Below are 19,581 nucleotides of genomic sequence, written 5' to 3'. Positions count from 1 at the left end.
AGGGTTCTTTCCACGATTCAGGAACTTAAGCAAAAAAAAAAAAAACAATCAACGTGAGTTGATGAAATTGCGAGCTTCATAATCAAAAGATAAGCTGGAATTTTTGACCCTGATTTGGAGCATTTGTTCAACTTTGTTAAAACGACGCACATACAACACGAAGACACAGAAGAGAACAACACGGACAGGAGCGCACTAATAACTGACGCGTGGTCAAAGAAACTGCTCTCACTCAGTGGGCATGTGCCAAGAAATTCAGATCAATGTCAAGAATATAAAACCAAATGAACCATGACGTAGAAGCACTATATGCGTATGGAAGAAACTAAGGCAATAAACAAACTACTCTGCACAAGTTAAAGGTGAAAATTGCATGAAAGCACTAACCAAATCATTGATTAGATACCGAGAAACCTGCGTACGTTTTCCATTAAGAAAGCCGATGCAAAACTGACACGCAAGTCACTACCAGCGGCGATTATGTTCGAGGCCTCTAATATCTATCTACCCTTTGTCTTCCGCGCCCGATAATACTTGTCCCATTTTGCTGAACTCTATATGTTCAACCTGTCGTTGGGCACTGGTGTTTTTTCTTGTTGTTGGAAGTTGTCAGTGGTTCGTGTATTCAACTCTGGCGGTGCTTGCGATGTAAATAACTTCCTACCTGCGTCGCTGATGAGTTCTTTCACAGAAGGTTTTGAAATTGTAATATACAGGTGCGTATATGAGTAAACGGGCAGTCTTTTCCGCTAAAATTATAATTACGCCCTCTATAATGAAGATAAGAAAACATTATTAGTTCAAGTCAATGTGCGCTGGCGTCTACTACCAGCCTGCACATATAACATGACGTCTAGTACCAATTATGCAACACGTAAAAATTTTTGAAAGAAATAGCGTGCTCCGGTTACTTTTGTCCGCACCAGTACGAACACATGAGGTCATACTTCAAACAGAAAATCTCAAATTTCCAGCACTGCTCTTTAAAAAAGGCCGATCTGTGGAAACAAATTTGTGCAACTTTCATGATTATACTAGACCGCACATGTTGAACCGTGGTGAGGTAGATACAAATCTACTTTGACATAACTAAAGCTTTCGATACGGTTTTGCACGAAGTACTTCTGATGAAGACAGAATACGGACTTATCCCAATGTACTGTAGATGGTTCAAAAGCTACCTTGACAACCACCGTAACATGGCCCGATTTTCCGGCTGTTTGTCTAACAAATTGGTATCACCTTCGGGAGTGTCTCAAGGCTCGAACGTAAGACCGCTGGTCTTTTATTGTTAATGATTTGCCGTTATATGATATGAACTCTAGAATTTTCTTCCGCCAAATATTTCGTAAGATTAGAAATATTGAGGACTGCTGCCAATTGCAAGGTGACAATAACAACATCTAGAAATAGTGTTTAATGTATCGCTTTAAAACTGAACATTAAGAAGGCTTCAGTCTTGTCTCTAAGAAACGCTACCCAGTTATGTTTCGTTATACACTTTTGGCTGGTCAGACTTTTATTGCCCATGTACGAAACCTTGGTACTTGATTCATGGCTTGATCCGATTGCATGTATCTTCAACTGTGCTCGCATTGAGGCATATTTGTCTTATCTCTACACTAACAAAAAAATTTCAACGATATGAATGTCCGCACACTCTATACTGTGCTCTCGGGAGACTACGTCTTGACGTAAGTTGACGAGTTTGCATCAGTAGCTAGGAATAGCGTATCCATCAACTGTTTGCATGAGAATTGAAACTGTCCAGCGCAAGTTCATACGCATCCTTTATGACAGATATACTAGTCGGTTTCGTTCCTACGAATGTGATTCTCTCTTGGCAGACCTCAATATGTATATTGTTAGTGAGAGGCGACTCATACGTGAAATACAGTTTCTGATATAAGTCTTGCGCAGCTCGATTGACTGTGGGACCTTACTTATGTCGCTGAAATTTCGTGGGCCGCATACAAAGGGCGCAAAACGTTTTGATACCTTTTATCTTTATTTGTATGCCATCGGTCCGATGAATCGTTTGCAAATCATGTATAACGCAACACTTATTGACATCGACATATTTGCCTATCTCCTGTTTTCATGCCTCGGCTATGATTCTTTTAATTTACCTTCGTGATGCATCTGACCTACTGCCCGCTCATTCATGCCACTTGGCTGTTGAAGACATCTATAAAATATACAGTAGATGTCGTTCTAGTGACATGACTAAGGTCACATGCCGCCTGCTCTTTCCAGTTAATGTTTAGAATATTTCAGATTACAAACTATCCGGAAAGTACATAAAAAGTTCGCTCAATTCCACATCTATGAATCACGGAAAGAAAGCAAATCGGCTAGTTTAAGCCTAGATTGTGTGCAGCGACCGCTGCTCTCCCTCGCAGCAGGTGTGTAGCAGGCGATGGGATGTGCACCGCCAGACATGCATTCGCTAACTTACTGACTTCGCGTTCTATTTACAGTCTCATAATGTGTGGCCTGAGTCGGCTCATAATTTAGGAACGCTGCCAATAGTACACGGTTCGCTTGCAATTCTGCATCGACCTTTGCAGCATAGGCCAGTATAGACATGAAATATAGCATCCCCACTAGACGTGCCGCATGTGACCATTACGGAAGGTATATCGCTAGATTGTTTGCTGGAAAATAGAGCGAACACAGTGCTTCGCAGCCAAAACAAAAGAAATAGCACGCCGAGTTCATTTAACGCCTATGGCGGTACAGTGTCGATGACCACCTGCTGAGGAGATGTGTTCTACCGCAGCGCACGCAGCATGAGCAACTGAAAACTCGAAACAGTGAAGGACCTGTTTCCGGATAAGTGGCCAAATTCTACCCCAGCTTTCTTCGTAAGTATTGGAGGATATAAGGTTTCCACTGACGCAGCTTCAAGCCAAGCGCGATCTGAAAGCCGCCGTTCAGTCAACATAAGTCGGAATTAAAGCAATGAATAGGAGCAAAAACAAAACAAGCCTCCTTGTTCACGAAGCAGTTCAGTAGCAGGCATCAAACCTCATGCTGCTTGTGTTTGTGTAAGAAAAGCATATAATAAAGTTTCAGATCGCATCCCAAGGACATGCGACAAATAGCTGGACCCGAATGCACGTTACAGGTTTCTTGGCTGCGATGAGCGCAGGCAGGTTATTGATGACGCAATGGAAATAAGCGAAACAAACACCAATCGCCTCAATACATACAAACATATAATATTAACCCCGAGGTATTTTTGTAAAGGGCAATCTAAAGGAACAAAAGAAGGTCAAATTCCACCAGGCCGCTGAGCGAAAATCCTGTCCATGTGCTCTAAGCTACTATAGAAAGTGGCTTACTTTAAACGATCTTATCAAAAAAATTTTTCCACTAGTACAAAGTATAGTGGGCTAAAATAAAACAGCATCGTAGGCAAGACGTCAGCACTAGGAGAACGTTATTTTGTGATACATTTCGGACAAAGAAAAGCTAGAGGGTTCAACGCTGCTGAACCGTTTGCAGAGAGGTAAGTCAGTAACCATAATACACAATTATGGTTTAATGTTCATATTCTTCATTTCTTTCAGGTTGTAATGATTACGTACAGAGTCTTGTTATCATTGCAGTAAACTGCCACGGTTTTTATGCTTATTACTAAAAATTGTAAATTGCTCTAAAAGAAAGGAAAGGCGCCGTATCTGTCACACTTCTGAGTGCACACGTGAACCATGTTGTAGATAGAGGGAGAAACTAGGAATTGAAAGGAAGAGCTGCCATATTTAACCGAGTGCTAAAACACAAATAACCATAACTTTCGAATCCAAAATTCAAAGGCGAAAATTGGGTTTACTCGGGATATTGCAGGGATAGCAATCTATTGAATGCATTGTGATCTGCACTGCTCTGACAGTGTTGGGTAAGGTGGCCAGTGCGAAAGAGAAGGTGGAATTGTAAAATGAAAAGGGGAGGAAAGGGTAAGAGGCAGGCAATGTGGGCGAAATATCACGAGCATGACTGGGTTAATTGGCAGGAGACACGCATCAGGGTCGAAAACAACTACAGAACCGTGTCAAAAATACGACAAAATATCCTGTAGTTCTGTCGTAACCATCAGATTTTTCTGTAGTTCTGTGGTACTTTTCTGTAGTTCTGTAGTTTTTCTGCAGTATACTTCTGTTGTCTGTTGTTCTGTAGCACTTTTTGTTGTAACTACAGATTGTTCTGTTGTCACAACAGGTTTCCCGTCAAAAGCCGCACAGAAATTCTGTCGTAACAACAAAAAATTTTCTGTAATTTTTTCCGACTGGGATTGCAGGTATGGAGGTGGATGGATGGTTAGCCGAGTGTCCAGGTACCAACTCGGCAGCTGTAAAATTAGACATTGAAATGCGAATTGAACCCTAGGTCAGTCCCAATCCTTATAAAAATTTTGGACAGCTTTGCTAAAACGCCACTTTGTAATTCTATTGCGAAGGATTTTGCATAACGTGGCAGCTTACGACTGTATCGGAAGTGCGAGATGCCGTGCGATATAATACGGTCACAAATTTAGAGATTAGTTATTTAGCGAGCAACAAAGTTGACGAAAGGGAGCTTAAATCGAAAAGGGGAGCTGCAGATAGGAGCTATTAACGGGGTCTCATCAGGCCCTTAAAGCTTCGGCTTTAGAATGCGCACATAATCCGCTGCGAAATATGTGTCCGCAGAAGTGAAATGCTCCCACGGGCCGATCAAGGCAAGGTCTTCGAAGCACGAAGGTGGCGACGGCTGGTCTCGGAAGTCTGGCTCAGACTGCACATGTATAGCGTGTTGCACAATTAGAGGCGCGCTGTAGAATGCTTCTCCCACCTCAACCGCAAAATCCTCGCAGTTCAAATTTCGCATAGAATTGGCATTTTGTCGTTAGTATTTTTAATGTCAAATTTGTTAGGGCTACTTGCCTTATTAAACAAAGGAATTCGGACGTTCTTACCGTATGCGGCGCCGTTGAAGCAAAAGAAATAGAGGTGTGCGAATATTTGAAATTTTCGAATATCGAATCGAATATCATAATATTCGATTCGTTAAATGAATCAAATAGTGGAAATTGAAAATTATTTGAAACTGTTCGAATATCTTCGCAAATTTTCGAATAATGTTCGATTACTTTTCGAATAACTGGCACGAATTAATGTCTCGGTTACCTCCGACCATTCTCGCGAAGGCAGCGTCAGCTCCGAGCAGGCACAGCTTGCTGCCGCAATAAACCTAAGCGAGAAGCAGGGATCACCGTTTTAGGGAGCCTACATGCTTTAGCGTGGCCGCGACACGGTCCATTCGCATGGAAACATTCTTAAAGATTGGACATATCACGAATCGCGGAGGCAACTTCTCGTAGTCGTGTCATAGTTCACACGTCTCTAATCTGCCGAGAAGTATCGCTACATGTTTATTCCCTGAAAATTTCATTCACTTTCATCATCAATATTGAGGTTAAGATTATTATCAATAGAGACTGCAATCAAGCAAAGGATCAAGCAGGGTTTCGGAAACGGTACTCTACTATCGATCATATCCATACCATCAATCAGGTGATAGAAAAATGCTCGGAATATAACCAGCCCTTATACATAGCATTCATTGATTACGAAAAAGCATTTGACTCAGTTGAAACCTCGGCGGTGATGCAGGCATCGCGAAATCAGGGGGTAGACGAGCCGTACTTGAAAGTGCTGGAAGATATATATATAGTGGCTGCACAGCAACCATAGTTCTGCATAAAGAAAGTAACAAAATTCCCATAAAGAAGGGTGTTAGGCAAGGAGACACAATCTTCCCAGCACTATTCACAGCTTGTTTAGAGGAAGTATTCAGAGACTTGGAATGGGAGCAGTTAGGGATAAGGGTAGATGGAGAATACCTCAGTAATCTGCGATTTGCTGATGACATTGCCTTGCTAAGCAACTCGGGGGATGAACTGCAAGTAATGATTGATGACCTAGACAGGAAAAGTAGAAAGGTAGGCTTGAAAATCAATATGCAGAAGACTAAGGTAATGTTCAACAGCCTCGGGAAGGAACAGCAGTTTACGTTAGGTAGCGAAATACTGGAAGTAGTAGGCGAATATGTCTACTTAGGACAGGTAGTAACCGCAGATCCGGACCACGAAAAGGAAATAACAAGAAGAATACGATTGGGATGGAGCGCATTTGGCAAGCACTCGCAGATTATGACTAGCAGCTTGCCGGTATCGCTCAAGAGGAAAGTATACAACAGTTGCATCTTGCCTGTACTCACCTATGGGGCTGAAACGTGGAGGCTAACCAAGAGAGTTTTACTTAAGTTGAGGACAACCCAGAGGGCAATGGAACGAAAAATGGTAGGGGTAACATTAAGAGATAGAAAGCGTGCAGAGTGGGTCAGAGAAATAACTCAAGTTACCGACATTCTAGTAGAAATTAAGAAGAAGAAGTGGACATGGGCAGGACATGTAGTGCGAAGAGAGGATAACCGATGGTCGCTGAGGGTAACTGGGGATCGGGGGATCACAAAGTTCTGGATCAGGCCAGGAGAAACGGGTAGAAAAATTTAGGAGTGAGAGAAAATTCTATGCTAAATGTTCAGTCAAATAGTCCGAAGAAGTAAGAAAGAGAGAGCAAGAAGAAATTTAACAGGCTTCTCTGTTGCGCCACCAGTCCTCGAGGCGACGCTTTGTCGTCTCCACTGCCCTCATGATTACCTTAGTCTCTTCGGGTAGTGACGTTGACTGTAGACCGAGTGCTGTCAAAAGCGCCTCCATTGGTGTTGTCACTGTTGTATTGGGGGCGGGTCGCAGTCCTGGGCACTCGATCACTACATGCTGGATGGTCTCGTCGGCCGCGCCGCACCTGGGGCACCGGGTATTTGGCTCGTATTGTCCTTGTGCGCAGCACGCCGCTCCGTGCCTCGCAAAGCAGCCCGCTACCTCGTGTGTTGTCGTAGAGGTTTGCTTTAGTGATGGTATGCTTGGCACTGGAGTATACCGCCATAGATGACTTCGCCTGTGTTTCCCTGAGCCACCTCTCTGTTTCCGCTTCCCGAACCTGGTTGCGGATCTTCTTTCTCCACGCAGGCTGGGGTACCTCTGACAGGCCGGCTTGCGGAATTCCGTACTTTTCGGCCAGCCTCCGAGTTCGGAGCATCCACTTGGTGTTGGAGCATTTAAGTAATATGTACTTGTACTCCTCCCTGGACCATCTATCGTCGGGCAGAGTACTCAGGCGACGCTGCATGACAAGTTTGGCAGTGGTCTCACGCGCTTCAAAGGACGACCATCCGAGGTCGCCCTGTACGGCCTCGTTCGTGACATATCCATGGGCTCCCAGCGCAAGGCGGCCAGCCTCACGTTGGCGGACCTCGAGGGCCCCCCATGTAGCTGAAGAGATGCACAGTACGGAGTTTCCGTAGGTGAGCCCAGGTACGGCCACCAACTTCCACAGGGCCCTAACAACCTCGAAACGGCTGAACGTCCACAGCGCCCTGGAGCTAAGGAGCGCTCTCCTCGACAATCAGGCTGATAATCAGGTATAGTCAGGCTGATGATGATGATGATGATGATGATGATGAAGTTTATTATGCGAGTGGGGCATGACATGAGAGTTGCATGAATGTTGTCAGCTCATGCTCATACATCTCTCCACTATATTTCTCAGGTCGCCTAGCGCCAGTTGTAATCGCCTAGCGCCAGCTAGAGGGGAGCACGCGAGCTAATTGAGAAAGAACGAAAGCAACGAAAGTCACTGAAAAGAAGAGGACGATGAAGAGATCGCGCGCTCGGCGATAACTAGTTCGAAGAGCCAACACCAGGGGAAGCTCAACTCTATGGCCTCGGGTTACGCGGACGCAAGTCGGACGAAAGCGTCGCTCAGCTATTCGTAATCTCTGATATATTGTATCATGCAATCTAGTTCACTAAATAAACTCGTTGAAACGTAATTGTTGTAGATAAAAACAACCAGCAACTGACAATGTGCGCAGAGATTAATAGTTGCGCCCCCTAGAGGAGATCAGCGTTTTCCCGTCAGATCTATTACTCCACGAGTTATAGCGCTTTACCGCAGCGCCGCCGCTACCACCACTACCGCTCCGCTGCTCCTGCGCGCACGCCACAAGTAAAACGGAACTATACTGCTGGTCTGTTTCTGCCTGCTGCTTTCTGCGTGCCGATTGACGCCGCTGCTCCGACGCCTCTTGCTGCTCGTCATGAATGAAGGTGAAACAGCGACTCCGGCATGTCGAAAGAAACGCAGTGGTGTTTGGGCTTTTTACGAACGGGTAGAGGCAGGCTCGTCCAAGTGAGTGTTGTGCGGAGCGGTTCTCAAAACGCCAGCTAACACAACGACGCCTTTGATCAACCACCTCAGACGGCATCCGGGAGCCCGCAAAGAGTATGAGAGCGGAGCATCTGCTGCTCAGCAGCGTTCTACATCAAAGACAAGACAGGCAAGTGCTAGTTCGTTTTTCAAGCCACAGCTGAACCCTCAGAGCCCCCGCGCCAAGGCACTTACGGTGAAAATTGCTTCTTTCATTGTAAGTGGCCTGCATAGCTACTCTATTGTCGAAGAGCCAGGGTTTCAAGACCTGATGCGGTACACGGTCCCCGAATACAAGGTCCCCTGTCGCACGACATTCTCGCGGACCGTCGTGCCTGAAATGTACAACGCTGTCAAACGCTCCGTCCATGAGAAGCTGCACAGCGTCATCAGCATGGATATAGGCTCTGTCGCCATAACAACTGACGGCTGGACGTCGCGAGCTGGAGACAGTTACGTGTCTGTGACGTGCCACGTGTTGAGTGACGACTTCGTGCCTCACAGTTTTGTTCTTGCGTGCCGTCACCTGTGTGCAAACCATACTGCAGAGAGCCTGCGTTCTTTACTCATGGACGTTTTGAAAGAGTGGGACGTACCTGAGGACCTTCCTTGCTATGTAGTGACTGACAATGCTCGGAACTTTGTGTCCACGATTGGGCCAACTCCCTGGGTGCACGTTGTTTGTTTCGCGCACACTGTGCAACTTTGTGTTCAGGACGCGAAGAAAGAAAGCAACGGATTCGCAAGCGTGTGTGGAAAAGCACGGGCTATCGTTGGGCTGTACAAACGAAGCAGCAGGGCGAGAACAAGTCTGCAAGAAATACAAAGGAGAATGGGCATAGAGCAGCCACTGGAGGTGATACAAGACGTTCCTACAAGATGGAATAGTGAATACGCCATGCTAGCGCGCTTGCATAAGCTGAAGTCAGCTGTGACAGTAGACTTGGCAGAAATAGATTCTGTTCACAACCTGACCTCTCTTGAATGGCGTCAAGTAGCAGCTTTCGTGTCAGTGCTGCAACTGATTGAAGAAGCCACTACCGCTGCTTGTTCCGAGTCCCACCCAACATTGTCTCTTGTTATTCCCCTTGTTCCCTGCATTCAGGTGCTGCAAGTGAAGCTGAGGAGCTAGAGTTTTCAAAGAACCTCCTGAGGTCTGTGAAAGCAAGATTTCAAGGTATAAGCACACAGATGCCCCATTCTGTTGCCACTCTGCTTGACCCTCGTTTCAAGGATGTCTGCAGCGACCAGCAAGAAAAGGGGCACATGCGGCCCCTCTTGTACTCAGTACTTCAGGAACAGGAAGAGTCAAGGCTGTCACAGTTGGGCTTGCAAGAAACTTCTGCACAGGGGCAGATGGATTGGAGAGGAGAGCAGTCATCCGTTTGGGCAGTGTTTAATACTTTGGTATCATCAAAACACAATAAAACCCTTGCTCTTTGATGCAAGAAATGTCCAACTATCTTCAGGCCCCTGTGTTGCCTCGTGATAGCAGTCCATTTCAGTGGTGGCAAACAGAAGGAAAAATCAAGTATGGAGCTCTTGCAACCATGACCAGAAAGTAACTTGCCATTTCGGCTACTCAGGTGGCAAGTGAGAGACTCTTCTCAACTTGCTCCAACGCAGTAACTTGTCGGCAGGAGTCACTTTCACCGGACAGTGTGGAGCACCTTGTCAGTGCGGTCGAAGCTTCCATAACATTTCCCAACAGACCTGCTGTACAATTTTACAGTCCAGAACCATATGTTGGTGAATATCCCTAGTTACTTTATGATGCACAAGACTGCCTTTTTTTTTTTTTCAAGGAACTTTATTGACAAAACCAAATAAAATGTACAAACACTGTTTGGACCGATAGCTCAGTAGGCTAGTGGCCGGTCCAAATACAAATATTACTATCAGGTTCAGCCATAGAGGATCAATGATTGAAAGGAACAGTAATGATATAAACGCAACATTACTGCTACAGTTGCGTACATAGACAAGAATACAGCAAACAGCAAGTAAAATAAAATACCCACATAATTATGAGTACCAAATAAAATCGATAAGCATAATAGTACTACAATGAAGAAAAGAAAAATTAGAAAGAATATGGTTACAAAGTACAATAAAGTGCAAGCGAACTACACCATACACCCACAAAAATTATTGCGCACACGCTATTGCATCTACGCAACAACAAATACAAGTGTAAAGCATGTTTCAAGAACTAGGCTACATATGGGAATTTCACTAAGAAAGAAATTCAGGCAGAATTTGATTAGACTGGTAATATAGTTTACATGTCAATTTAAAATTTCTGGCGGCTTTTACCTCGATCGGCAATTCATTCCATATTTTAACACCATTGAGCTCCATCAGTCGTTCACCATACACATTTCTACATTTGGGAAGGTTAAAATTACAGTTAGATGCCTGCCTAGTATTACGCGAAGGCTGGACAAATAGACTTAATGGAAGGGGGGAGTTAGTGCTAATTATATTGTTGATCACAAGCGCAACTTTGTAGTTACGCAAGGTTAGGTACGATAGTATATTGTTGGCATCAAAAATGTGGTTGCTGGATTGATCAAAATTACTAGTTGTTATTGCATTCAATGCCCGCTTTTGAAGACGATGTAAAGGCGACAAATATGTTTTATATGTTTGACCCCAAGATTCACAGCAGTAACTGATATGTGAATGGAAAAACGAGAAGTAGAGGGAACGTAGTATATCGTAAGGAAAATAGTATCTCGCCTTAATGAGCGTGTGGCACCCAAATGCTAATTTTTTGCATACGTTGTTAATTTGTTCTTTCCAGTGTAAATGGCAATCAAATATAACCCCTAAATATTTAAAAGAAGAAACTGGTTCTATTAACGAGTTACCTAGAGTAAGTGTAAATGTATTGTTAATAGTCTTGTGTCTAGAGTGAAAGATTATATACTTAGTTTTGGCAATGTTCAGCGTTAAGCGATTGTTGAGGAACCAGGAAGACAGCATTGTCAGCTCATTCATTATGATCGTCTGAATTGCCTGAAGAGATTCCCCAGTAACCACAAGAGCGGTGTCATCTGCGTACAGTAGTACTTGAGAAAAGCGGAGCACTTGCGGGAGATCGTTGAGATAAAGTGAGAACAACATGGGACCCAAAACAGAACCCTGTGGCACACCACAGGTTACATCGTTGACATCTGATAAAAAATCATTAATAAGTACTGTTTGCTTACGGTTAGATAGATAGCTGTGAAAAAATTTGGACGAGTTATCGACAAAACCGTAACTTTCCAATTTCTGCAACAATATAGGATGACATACCGTATCAAATGCCTTTTGAATATCTAAAAAAACAACAACAGCTATTTTGTTCTGATGCAGGGCAGAATTAATAGCTTGTGATAAAGTTAACACTGCTGTGGAAGTTGACCTATTTTGTTCCCATAGTTAAAACACTTTTTTACGCATAGTGCTGCCATTGCAACATGCCCAGTGTTCCATATACTCATTTAAATCTTTGTGAAATGCGCTTTGTTTCACTGCATCTGCACTACTTCTAATGTTCCACCTTTTCGGATATCAAATTTTATCTTTGTGAATGGTCGTTTCTCATAAGTGTTGCAACAAGTTTCAATCCTAGTCATTAAAGGCTCAAATAAAAACTGCAGATTAATCTAGCAACAACCTTCCGTCGCCTCTTGTTTTGTTGTGACAGGGTTGGGGGAGAGAGCACAAGATGTCGCCTCTGGTGTTAGCGTTGGTGCGATGATTTCTTTTGCTTCAACGGCGCCGCATACGGTAAAAACGTCCGAATTCTTTTGTTTAATAAGGCAAGTACCCCTAACAATTTTGTTATTAAAAATACTAACGACAAAATGCCATCTTTGTGCGAAATTCGAACTGCGAGGATTCCGCGGTTTAGCTGGGAGAAGCATTCCACAGCGCACCTGTAATTGTGCAACGAGCTGTATGGAAACTTCTTTCTTAAATTCTTTACCTGAACATATTGTGAACCTAAAATACCTGGACAGCTGCACTGAAATTCCAATTATATGGTACCGTAACCCCCGGATAGTGTTAAAGCGAAAGCTTCACTAGGCTACTTAGGCCAGCGCGGGCTAGCAGTTGACCTTCAAGGAGCCAGATGACAAAGTGCGGCAAGACCACACTGACACAAAACTCCCTCCATGGGAATAAAATCCCTATCCATCCGATCCATAGCCGAGCTCTCAAACCCCTACTACACGCCGGGCTCATGGGAAACAGATTGTAATTCCTTGTCCAGCGTAAGTAGCAATGACAATGACGGTACATACAACATATAATGATCATGATAGTAGCGATAGTGACGATGACAGCAGCGATAGCAATGACGATGAAGCTAATGAAAGCAGTCGTGTAATGTAGCTTTTGCCATTCCTGATATTAAGCACTCTTAAATGGAGTCCACGCTTTCGCTTCGCGTAAGTAGGTTTAGCAGGAGTAAACCTCAGCAATTTTTAACATCACCACCACTTATCACAGCAGTATATTACATGATGCGCAGATCTGGGCCATTTTTTTCTGATTGCACAAATGAATACTAGGCTGCCTCATTTTATTCCCGAGCCAATTATTTGATCATTAATAGAGAAGTTCATAACATCTCCAATTCAATTAAAAAAACTTTCAACACGCCTTATTTTATTCGTTCGAAAAACAGCATCTGAAAAAATTTGGTTTGCGTTTCGACTGTTTCGGCAATTTCCCCAACCCATATGGAAATAAATTTTCGTCCACACGCCTGTTCTAACAAGAAAGTCACGGGAATTCCTTTTTGCCACAAACTGTCGGTTAATAAAATATCTTCTTCGCCTTCGTTTAACCTTGATCTGGCTTAGTATTTTACGCTGTGTTTTCTGTGTAACTCTTGCCCGTAGATTATATCAGGAATACTTGCCGTTAAGCCAATTGAACATACGTCACAGGAAACATCTAAATATGGGGCTTGGCGGCGAAGGGTGCTGGACGCTGGGACCTTGCGGCTGTTGAAAATGTGACGAAAAAGGCCATCCATGGGAATTAACGCCGCTCAGAAGACGTAGCACTGGAAGTAAGGAAGGAAGCAGTGGAGTGGACGGAATCATGGACGAAGAGTCTGAAAATATGAGCTTCTAGCGTGGGGAGAGACAATGCATCGGCGTCCAGAAGCTTGCAGCCAGACCAGTAGACGGCGCGCTTGATATATTCGTATAATCGAAGAGCCGAGCAAGCAGCGAGCGATAAAGTCGGATATATTTGTAAAGAGGAAAGCCATGAAAGTACCTGGAGGTCCAAGACCACGCCAAAAAGAAGGCATTAGAGGTAAGGGTGAGACTTGGTGAGGACAAAGGAAATGGTCATGCAGACTTTTCCTCTTATGGTGAGAATATGCATGCTTACGGGAGCACGCAGCTGACATAAGCAGCTACATCGTTGTCGTACCTAGATTTCCCCTGGGCAAGGACAGCTTTGAGGCAGATCGACACCGCTTTTGTCGTGCTGGCGATTGAGTCGCGTCTGCTTGTGTAGCTCGTCGAAGCTTTGAAAGAGACTGACGACCTCGGAAACGGAGCAGAGATCTTGCAACAGAAGTATCCGAAAGGCGCCATCCTCAATTCCTTTGAAAATATTCATGAAGTTTCAGTGTGGGACATCAGACCTTCGACCTGGATGAAGGGCTGAGCCCATATTTAATGTAGTTCGCGAATATCTTGCTCAAAGCTGCTCCAGTTTGCCCAAGGGTTGTTAGATGTGGAGCTTTTGCGCTGCAGGCCAACCTAATACTTCTCGGCAGGTGCTTCTTGAAAGTGGCCCGCGTAATGAGAGCTGTATTGTGGTTGTGATACAAGAGGTTGACAACGTCGTTAGGATACAAAATTATATACTATAACGTGATTATGTGGTTACACGTGTCGCAAGCTGCCTCGCATATACAGCGGAAGCTACGGGATCTCCTGCCTCACATACAGAGCGGAAATTACGGGATCTCCCGCTCCTCCAAGCATGCTTCGACATGAATCCCTGGGCAGCGAATGGGCAAGCACCCGTCCTTGACGCGGCCACAGCGCAAACAGCCGATTGTATAAAAAGGCTGACCGCGGCAGTGCGCTCTGGGAAGCATCAGTCTTCCGGGCCTCTCTCGCGGCCGCTTTGGGAAAGCGTCTTGCTTATCACCCAGCCCGCGATCAACTCATCGTTCTCCTCATTCGTAAGGCCGCCGTTACCAATCCACTCTGCGACTTTGACGCCTCATTTAACAAGAAAGCCGTGGGAATTCCTTTTTGCCATAAACTGTCGGTTAAGAGAATATTGTCTTCGCCTTTGTTTAACCTTGATCTGGCTTAGTATTTTGCGCTGTGTTTTCTGTGAAACTCTTGCCCATACGGGCATCTTGCCCATAGTCATCTTTTATCGTAGTGTTTTGTTCATTGTCGGGTCTTCCCGCTTGTTATTTACGGAGTCATGTTTATAACTATCGTGTCGCGGCGTTTTTTTTTGTTTTATTATTATGCAGTGTAATTTGAACTGCTAGCTATAAATATGCAGCGGTTTGCAAAAGAAAGGTGACTTTCTTGGACTTATTCCTCAATCACACACTGACACACGTACTTCACGGGTTGATAGGCCTAACTCTCAACTGTATTCTCGAACCTCATATAGGGACGACCAGTAACCGTAAAGGGGATCCCGCGCCTCTGTTGACCGTAAAGGCGGGGGTTTGTGGCAACTTGCTATCATTGAATCAGCCTCGTCCCAGCGATTTTCAGCGTCAATGACACTCAACTAACATTCTGATTCAGTGCACGCTCCTAAGTACCTTCAGGAAGTTTATTGTTGGTAGAGTTTCACCCCAGAGCTTCACTTTGCAGGGTTCATGCATATTTTCGAGTCAATGTAGAAATTCTTGAAGGCTTTGCACCGTTGCTTTGTGTTTTAGAAGTCCGTCCCAGCCAAGGAGGCTGCGGTATTTCGACGGATACGAAACATGAACGCATCCTCGGCTAGAACAAACCTCCAAAGCCCGCTTGTGTCACCTAAGTCCATAAAGCTATGTAGCGTATATCGCCTAAATGAAGAAGTTAAAAGCTTCGATATGACCTATCTATCGCTAGGGTACTACCTGCAGCTTAACTAAGCAGTCCAATGTTACAGCCCGGAGTTATGACTCCAAGTGTGAGCCGACAATCCCGTAATCTGGAGGTAGGCCTCCACGCAGCTCACGCTCCCGTACTCCTGGGCGTCCTACCGCCAAATTACTATGTTAATGTAAAAAACGGAATACGCAATTATTCTCGCTCCCACAAGGTAACCCTTGGCTGCTGCGTAGTCTGCTACTTTGCGAAAGCGAGTCCTTTAGCTGCCGTGACAGTAAGGTTATAAGATACAGACTAGATAGCGGCGGCGTATGTGAGCAGTAAGAACTATGACAACATAGTGCTAGTCCAATGATTGGAAGGCCACGAAGGGTCAATAAAACACAGAGGGTGCAGCTTATCCAAACTCAGTACTCGCGCATAGAGTGGGCGACGCAAATTAATCTTAACACATGAATGTGCTAGAATTCTCACACGTTGGCCGTATTGTCTCCCCGAGGACCAGGAAATGTTTATCGATGGTGTGGTAGCGCCATAAGGTTTATTTTTTATTTATTTGTGAATTGCGCGCTTGAGATGCTTTGAAAAACATAACGACCTCAAATATATGCTTTATGATTTGATGTGCTGTCGGTCTTTGTGCTCTAAATTTCCGAGTACATCGTGAATACACTTAGCTGCGCGGTTTATCTGAAAGCGACTATGCAAATTTTTTTCACTATGGCGCATAAAAGCACATTGGGAATCGACAGACACGTTCCATGCGCGCTTGAGCGAGTGCTTTTAGAAGGCTTTTATGTATCCTAGAAAGACAAATAAAACAGAATAAACCTTCCCTCTAGATTTCAGAGTCGAATAATCCAAAGCATACATTATCTGTGCGCCTCTCTCGATTCCATTTAGTCTGCTCCCCGTACAATTCTCCTAACGTACTAGGGCACATGCTATCAAAGTCGTTCCTATCAATGCCCATTTCGAAAAGATTCATCATTGTTCTCGAATATGTTGATATAAATGACGGAAGAAAATATTTCACCTTCCTGGTCACGGTGATGTCGGTGTCGAAGGACTGCCAGAATTTAATTTTATGACGGAAGGAGGACATGGCTGATGCGTGGGTTTTCACGTTGCTCCAGCCGTGGCCGATGCAGGTCTGAAAGAAGAGAGGTGAAAATGAAAGACGTGAATGAAACAAATCTTAGGATAATGCTCGGTTATGAAGGGTAACGCGGTCGGAATGGATCCCGGGTACTCTGGCGCAGTAGACAAGCGTCTTAAGCACTTAGCCACCGCGGTGAGCAAGTTAATGTTTGAGTTACAACCAGAATAACGCAGACTCCGGCCTTTAGTGTGTGCGCATGAATACACAGATGGCGGTGAGAAGCACCCGCACAAAGTGTGCATAAAAGGAATTTTCCGCACTGCCAAAACATGTCAACCTGAAAGTTGGCTTCCTAAATATTTGAACACATGAGGTGTCTAACCTAATTTGAATATGGTGAAGTAAATGGTGGTCCTTAAACTTAGGCATGCCGCCCCAAATTTATCGCCTCCTGGTACTCAAAAACTCAACCTCGTCCGAATTTGACCAAAATTGCTTGCAACCCTATAATAAGTACAGCGAACTAAGTTGTGAACGTTAACGTTTGGTCGAGACCTACTAGGCTGGCTGGCACCCTGGACCCCAGAAATTCGACTTCGTGCCGATATGATCAAAATAGGTGTGTGACCTAATTTGAGTACGGCTAATTCCGTTTTGACCTCCAAATGAGGTGGGCACCTTGAAAATTGGACCCAATGAACCCTGTTATTCGATTGCAAAATGTGACAATTGCTGCCTACCCTAACGCAAGTATGACTAACGCAGCGGTTTAAGTGGGTAGCCTCCCAATAGCTCCTAACAAAATTAGAGTAGGTCAACTCCGTTAAAGTGGGCTGTATGTATTTTTCAATGCTCAACGAAGCATGACGTGCAGTAAAACTGTTTATTTTAAGTGAAATTGCCCAAGGAGCCTTATTTTGACCGTGAGTGCGTGATTGTATTTGCACTGTCTCTATATACAGCATTCACTGCAGTTTAAAAATTAGATAATAAAGTGCTAAATGTGAAAGTTATAGGGTCACTACTAGCCAGAAATTTTGAAGACTCCTTTCTTGAGTCCTAACCCTGTCCTGACTTATTCTGCGTCCGCTCTGAAATTTTACGAAACTGTATGGAAACGTGAAGGCATTCTCATGCTAAGTTTATATTAGTGAGCCTCCAGGAGTCATTTAATGACGATAGAGAGAGCTAAGAGGTATATAGGAACACCTTCGAAAGCAATTTTTTTTAGAGTCACTAGACTGTCATGCTATCAAATGTCGTAAAATATACCCGCACATGACCACATTTCGGAACTTCCATTACATTTGTTTTGGCTTTTGGCCGAACATTCAGGGCAACTTCTGCGATGCTACTAAATTTTATTTGTCTACAATGTAACGTGTCGAACCAGCAGTGAGCTGGACAGACAACAGAACGAACCGCTTTATAATTTGTCTTCAACAACCCTAGAACCAATGCTCAATCGCCTTCGGAACCTTCCCATGAAAAGAAGTGTTCAGCTTGCCGAGCAGTTCCTCCACCCCATTTAAGCTACTATCCTAGAAGCCACTTTGAGCCCAAATCATGACTGACAGATTAGATGAGTGTTTCCTCGTTTTTAAAATCAATGAAGTGTCGGCGGGTGTCAATTAAAGCACGGGAAATTTGAGCCGCCGATAATCGCGGTTATCTTTCACTCTCTAATGTCAACCATTGTCAGCGCCCTTGCATTCGTGGTTTGAATTGCCTCCACGCTTCATTGTGCACCTGCCTGTTTACATCTACAGAATGTGTGGGTGATATTTTGAATAGCAATGTGATGTCTTTTGTATGATAGAGTGAAATTCACGCTTTTTATTTTTTTATTTTCACTAATACCGTTAACCGTCTGTGGATCATGCAAAATTTCTGCTTAGGTTTTGTTTTAATTTATTTTTTTTTCTGTCCAGCAGTTGCGACTTTTAGCCTTGTGACTGATAGCGCACCAATGTCAAGTTACAAACATGTGCGTGCATGTACTGCCGCACCGTTGTGGAGCTGAAATAAACAACGCACTCAATTTCGCCATGCAATTGTTGTAATTCCTAGTATGAGCAGCGTGTATCTTTTATGCATGTTTGATTTCTTTCATACTATTTGTGCATGATGTTGCACACTATTTGCTGTTACACACTTGGCCACATGTGCTGCGCTTCCCCTTGGATTCTGATATTCTCATAAGCGCCGCTCTTATGGCTGAAACATTATGAACCATACCGGAATTCTGGAGATGTTTGGCGCGCCAGCGTCAAAGCTACAGTGTAACAAGCGCGAGCCGACTACTAATCTCTGGATACTATTCATACGAACAGATAAATTTCCGTAAGCCAACTGCTCATACGCGGGTTCAATGGAAGCAGCCTACCGTCGTGTCGGATGCAACCCTTCGCGGCCGCGTCTGCCCGAAAGCCCATTATGTACAGTCTGTGTAAAACATGTAGACCCCAGCGGTTCTGCGTCTGAGCCGTGTAGTGGCGCTGATTGAGCATTAGTGAATGCAGTTTTCATTCGAGAGGGTAGGACAAGAGGTTCTAAGCACTGGAAATTTATTTCAAACTGCACGAAGTGGCTAAGACGCAGACACCCTCGGCTTTACACTTTTGACAGATACTTTAATTTCTTACAGTTCGAAGTAATCTCAATTGTTCTGTCTTGTAATTTATTTGTTCAATTAAAGGAGGCAGAAATACCACTGAGGAGTTCTGAGGAGCGCATTGTGCTTAGAGTATTGTGCGTTGAATGAGACGGCGGCAACGCCGATTCTGGACATGCTATTCAAATATTCGTGTTTAAAACGTTGCAGGTGACAACAAAAACGCATTTCATTACTACTTTCACTATTTTTACCAACAGAAAACTGCTTCGCATCGCAATCAGTTTGCTCACTCCAACGTTGCTCGTTGCAGTGATTTCTCTCTCTTAGTTTTTGCGGTATTACTTGATGCCTTCCCTAGCCATGTCAGAAAACCTGTGCAACCTGGGTTGCTCTGCCTTATTAATCTCGAGTCTCACCTAAAAATTGTCATGCAGCAGCTTTTTATTT

The 19,581-nt window shown here is 44.2% G+C and overlaps 1 protein-coding gene across 1 annotated transcript in view; it reads right to left on the bottom strand.

The window, feature by feature from the left end:
- Positions 1–19,581, bottom strand: part of LOC146208818 (uncharacterized) — a 33,974-nt gene that overhangs the window by 1,645 nt on the left and 12,748 nt on the right. Inside the window, exon 6 of the mRNA XM_084587325.1 lies at positions 16,452–16,568. Coding sequence (XP_084443451.1) covers positions 16,452–16,568 — 117 coding nt within the window. The remainder of the gene's footprint in view (positions 1–16,451; positions 16,569–19,581) is intronic.

Source organism: Amblyomma maculatum, chromosome 1 (assembly GCF_055883805.1).
Source record: "Amblyomma maculatum isolate TAMU_Amacu chromosome 1, ASM5588380v1, whole genome shotgun sequence".
Classification (NCBI taxonomy): domain Eukaryota; kingdom Metazoa; phylum Arthropoda; class Arachnida; order Ixodida; family Ixodidae; genus Amblyomma; species Amblyomma maculatum.
The sequence above is the reverse complement of the archived record's forward strand: the minus strand, read 5'-3'. Positions and strand labels throughout refer to the sequence as shown.